The sequence below is a fragment of the Labrus bergylta genome, chromosome 14 (genome assembly GCF_963930695.1).
Source record: "Labrus bergylta chromosome 14, fLabBer1.1, whole genome shotgun sequence".
Taxonomy (NCBI): domain Eukaryota; kingdom Metazoa; phylum Chordata; class Actinopteri; order Labriformes; family Labridae; genus Labrus; species Labrus bergylta.
In genome coordinates, this window is record NC_089208.1 from 7,645,353 (window position 1) to 7,651,352 (window position 6,000).

General features: G+C 41.8%; 1 protein-coding gene across 1 annotated transcript in view; it reads right to left on the minus strand.

The window, feature by feature from the left end:
* LOC109995269 (CXADR-like membrane protein) overlaps positions 1 to 5,561 on the minus strand; it is a 61,441-nt gene extending 55,880 nt beyond the window's left edge. Inside the window, exon 1 of the mRNA XM_020648939.3 lies at positions 5,148 to 5,561. Coding sequence (XP_020504595.1) covers positions 5,148 to 5,181 — 34 coding nt within the window. The 5' untranslated portion in view covers positions 5,182 to 5,561. The remainder of the gene's footprint in view (positions 1 to 5,147) is intronic.
* Between the last annotated feature and the right edge of the window lie 439 nt (positions 5,562 to 6,000).

Here is a 6,000-nt window from a genome sequence, read left to right on the forward strand (position 1 = left end):
AGAATAATGGTCATCATCATAAAGGTCACAGAGGAAGAGTTCTAAAAATAGAGTGTGAAGAGGGAGAAGGAGAGCAGCAGAGTTGTCCAGCACAAAGACACACACCCTCTCCTCGTATTCATCGCTTCACTCGTACATCCTGCACAAAACCTTTGCTCAGTCTGACACCATCAGGACATCAGTCACTCTGACTCACACTGCGTCTGCAGTTTTGAGCGTGGACAACAAAGTCTCGTAAGAATCTTCAAATGGCGAGATTGTGCCTCAGACTCTGTGTTACTTTTATTTTGAAGGTCAGCGCATCTGCAGGCTGGTCGCAACATTAGCACAACCACAGTCAGCTACCTCCACCACACGTTATCATGACCGTCATAATCCTCCTAAGGATGGACACAAACTGATCCTGTAAAAACTGATATCAGATTAAAGTCATTAAAGCTAGAGTCACATAAAGTGCTGCAACTAACTACTATTTTGATGGTCGACTAGTCTTTGATTATTGAAACAATTAGTTCACAAATCTGATAATGTTTTGCATAGTTAATGGCTATTATTTAACTATCAGATTTAAAATTCAACATTACTCTGTCATACTCAAAATAGGCAACGCACATCTGGGTATTAAGACAGATGATTTAGTTTTAATGTGTAGCTTAGTTTATATAGTAACATGGTAAGAGTTTGCGCCACTGTTTAGTGAGGAGTGGAAGAAGAAAAAGAGATAAGAAGGAGATAAATAGATGAAGTGTTCTAGAGGAAAGATTTTAAAGGTCACATATGCAAAATACAATTCACTATGTTTTTTCAAACACTTATATGTGTCCCTAGCCTGTCTACGAACACCCCATTTATGAGAAAATCCATCCTATTCGTCTTTTGCCTGCTCTACTTTTCAGAAAATGTGTGCTCAAACAGGCCATTTGGAGATGTTCCCCTTGTGACATCAAAAAGGGCAATAACCCCTCCCCCAGGTGGGGGACACTCCCACAGCTGGGGGAGCCCAGGTCAACCAAGCCAGTCGAGATGGGCTCAAATTATTTAAACTTGTTGAAAAGGAGGATATTATATGAACTTTAAGAGGAGGGCCTGAAATTGTAAATGGGATAAAATCCTCATACCTTACATATTCACACAAGTTAGGAAATCTACCAACACACATGTGCACCATGTACGGTACTTGCTGAGCACACCACAGCTGATCTATCCCTTTCTAGTCAATGGTCATGTTTTTACTGGTCCGTCTCTGGTGCGTACCAGAAGCACCACTCTGCTCTGCTTCAATTATGCTCAGAGCCTTTTTTCAACGTGGCCCAATGCAAGCATGCAGCAAGGTAAGAACAGCAGATCGAAATGGATGGGAAGTCAGAAAAGGGAATGCATAGAGCATCCAGTAAACTTCAAAATAAGACACAATTTACAGACTCCAGGTTGTGTATCCAATCACTTTATCAACATTATGTCAAAACGGGCAACGGATGAACAGCAAATCAACCTCAGAAAGCCAAAGTAATCTGCTGTTTGCACAATGTTTTCTTTATTCCCGTGTGATTTTGTTGTTCCCCCGGAATTGAAAATGTAACTCTTCTGCAACTAATTTTGTTCTAAATCTTTGTAGACAATGCCAACAAATTGCTGCATCCCCAGTGACATGAATTAAACATAATTTTAACAGATTTGAAGGATATGAAACACTTAAAGTTCGACGTTTAAGACAGTATTAGGCACTATATGAGGTTATTGTAGATCAAACTGTTGAACACGTTTTAGAAGACTTCACCAAGCTCAACAAATATTCAGAGTACACAAAACTTCTGTTCTTGTGTTTAGTTTTGAAATAAAAGTGACATTATTCCCCTTTTCAAAGCATGACTCAATTCTAAGATCTATTATTCCCTGACCTTTAAACTTGAAATGACACAGACTTAAGGGATATGAAACATCAAGGATGAAAGGATGACGTAAGAATAAAAACTTCCATATGATATGCTGTTTGAAAGAAACATTTTTCATAAAGAACAGCAGGCTAGCTCTGGTTTTTTTCTCGTTCATTCAGCTGATTGTAATGTGTCACAAGTGAGATTTCTTTTTTTTCTGCAGCAGAGAGGACACAGGCACTGCCATCAGCTACAACCCGGCCCATCTCACTCACTCCCATAATGCAACTAACGAACCCCCTCATCACCCCTGGACAACTGGACTGATTTGATGTCACAGCACATGCACACACACAAACACACACACACACACACACACACACACACACACACACACACACACACACACACACACACACGCACACACACAAACACACACACACACACACACACACACACAGGCTGATAGGCTGATGATGAAGCTTTTCAAACTTTGTACAGCAGGCACATTACACATATTTATAGATTTGTTTCACACTGTCATAGAAGAGTTATTTTGTGACACTGTAACAATGTGAACATGTAAAGCTTTTAGTTTCAACAATGTTCCAGGGACTAAGAAAACTGCATAAAAAGAGTATTATGGCTGGTCAAAACATTTACATGGGATGCTTGTAGCTGGCTGATATCTCTGTATGACATACAGTGCAGCAGCAAGGCAGACCATTAGTGTGAAGTATTGTTATTTCTGATATTAGTCAGCGCTGTCACCATGCAGGTCGAAACCTTGGTCAGAAACTGATCATGCACAACTCTCTCCTACTAGAACAGCTGTTCTGTACAAATGTCTGATTTATTTATCAAACACATTATGAGACATTGCTGTGTACATTCCATGGAGGTCACTCTAATGTTCCTTCAATCACAGGCTGACTATGGCTCAGTGGAAAGGCTAAATCAGACGAGGAATGACGTTAAAACTAGTTTACTTTTTTTCATCTAATAGCACACTTTATTTAGATTATAAATGTTCTAGTTGTCCAGTCCTCTTCCAACATTTTAAAAACTTCCCCTGAGACAAGGCGTCCAAACTGGCTAGAACAGTTTGGTGTACATTCCCCACGTAACTCTTATAATCTGATTATGAATTATGATGCATCAGTTAAAGGGATACTTCACCCGTTGAAACATGAATCTGTACTGACATTGGGTCATATATGTAGTAGAAATGTGAAAATACATTTTGAAGTTGGTGCCTTCTTGACCGAGAAAAGGCAGAAAGTGTCTTTTTGTCTCATGTGGATGAAAGACACCAACTCCCAGAATGCACAGCACTGCAGGCCACTCACACTAAAGCTAGGGTGCTATATTTACAGACAACAACACATACGGCCGTTTGAATTGGCATCTTGGAAATTCCTGGCAGAAAACAGACTCTATGTCTGTGTTCATAGACAAACAGTGAGAGCACCGACACTACCAGTCCGCCCCAGTCCGCCCCAGCTCGTCCTCACCGCCGCCGACAGTCAGGTCTCGTGCCTCGGCTGCAGCAGCCACAGTAGCCGAGCTCTTCTCAACTTTGTCCACAGAGCCTGTTAGCATAGCTACCAAGCAATATGGAAGTCAAAAGGAAGTGACGTGCAATAGCCACAGAATATCAACAAACAGAAACTTTGTATAATAACGGCTTAAGATACAATGCCTGCTGAGTTTCACGTTTAGTACAAAACAATCATTTCAGAAAGTTAATATTCAAAGCATCAAGCACAAAACACAACTACCGTGCAGATGCACCAGTTTGGTATGGCTTCTGGAGAAGATGTTTAACAAGTGCATACAGTTGGAAAGCTAAGTTAGCGATAGTCAAAACACCGGTTAAACACCTTGTTAATGATCATGGACCTGGAGAAGAATAAGAGGACTTGAAGGAAGCTTCAGCATCTTCCAATCACCTGACAAACTTGAGAAGGAGACAGCAGCAAAGACAGAGAATGCCGTTAAACACTGATCTTCAGTTTGGTCGCTAAAATAAATGACTTTTAAATGACTGATAAGAGATAAAAGATAGATCTATGAAAGCTTGGTCAGAACTATTGCAAGTTTTATTTATCTGAAGACAAAAGGAAGCACTCAAAAGTCCATTTGTTTACCTCAGAACTGAGGTAACATGTAGCCTACTCTTTGCAGAAGAGGTTTTTTTAGAGGGCAGAAGAAGTCTCCAGTTGGGCCAATTCTGATTTGTTTTCATGGCCCATTGTGAATGAAATGTTTTTGGAGTCTTACACCATCTCTGACCACTGAAAGACCACTGACATGTTTGTAAGACATGTTCCAGTGACATTTCAAGAGGAGGGACTAAGGACACATTAATTACATCCAGCACGTTGCTCATTTGAAAGACAGAGTTACAAAGAAGGAATGAATAAACCTTGGTTCTTCTTGTAAACAAAGTGTTAGTATCAGGACTGATTTTCACCATCAGTGCACCCACCTCTCATCTTGAACCAGCCAAACCCTCAGGCAAGTACATCTTCTTAATAACCGTATTTAAACATGGATCCTGAACAGTCCAGGTTATCAACCAAGTCCAAAGCCCCCCCAATGACCACAAATGTTTCAGTACTCTGACATGCAGACAGCTGTGATTACTACAGATGTCTCACTTCCAAAACAGATCCACACACACACACACACACACACACACACACACACACACACACACACACACACACACACACACACACACACACACACACACACACACACACACAGTGAACTGCTTTTGTCCACAGAGGGGGCTTGAACCTACACAACATGGAAGTTGGTCCTGGTCAGGTAAAACAGTTCTTTAAAGACTGCACTGAGCTGAAAGCCGAAGTGGAGCAGACACACACACACACACACAAACACCACACACACACACACACACACACACACACACCCACACACACACACACACACACACACACACACACACATATTAGCTCAATTAAAGCTCAATTTTTCCAATCAAATGCCCATTTTAACAATGACAATGATTTATTGATTTATATACAGAACGCAGCCTTTATACTGTTTACAACTTCTAATTCAACCACATCACTCTCATATCTCTATGGTCATATATCACTTCTCACGCACAGACACACACACACACACACACACACACACACACACACACACACACATCTACATACCAACACACACACACACACCTACACACAGGGGGGTTTTTCAGCTGAGCTCAGCAGCGGTGCACGCGGAGGAACTTACCGGAGAAGAGCGCGAGGAGAGGTGCGGTGGGCATCCCGGCATGCAGCAAGGACAAACCCACGCAGGAGAACAAGGGGGACCGCGGAGATCTCTGAGACGAACCGGATGGACTTCACAGTAGGTAGCCTATAGCGCGAAGAGCAGTGAAGAGTCCCGCGCGTCAGCTGCAGCATCCTCTGTGACTCTCTCCTTGAGCTCACCCTCAGCTCTTGCGGGTGTTTCCTCTGAAAACGTCCTGCCCCGCGCTCCGCTGCTTGGAGCCAGAGGAGGAGGTGCAACAAAGGTGCGCGTGCATCTGGTGGAAGGGGGACCTCTACAGGTGACGTGGGCGCATAAAAAAAAAGGGCATGGCTGTGTCCACACAGGAGGACACCGTGCAGTTTATTGTTTTACTGATACTTTACAGGACATGTTTGTTTATCACTATCTGTTACAAACAGAAACAGACCAATGCGTACCACAAACTACAATCTCTGTCCTTGCATTAAGCGGATAAACATCAATAGTGACATGACAAGAAGGAATAATTATCAATTTAAAGTGAATAGATCTCAAATAAAATGAATGGAAATATACAGTAAGTTGGAGCATAAGGTTGAAATCCTTTCGATTGATTTTCAGCGCTTGTGTTTCCAAAAGGATCATTGTCTCAAACAAGCTTATTCTGAAAATCAGTGTTGTCTTTGACATTTTTTTATTAATTGTTTTATAAGATTTATTTTGGGGCTTTTTGTGCCTTTAATGGGGGGAAGGAGGGGGATGCGGGAAAGGAGCCACAGGCGGGATTCGAACCTGGGCCGCAGACATTTTTTGGAGACAATGCTGTGTAAATAATGTGTAATTTTACAATGAA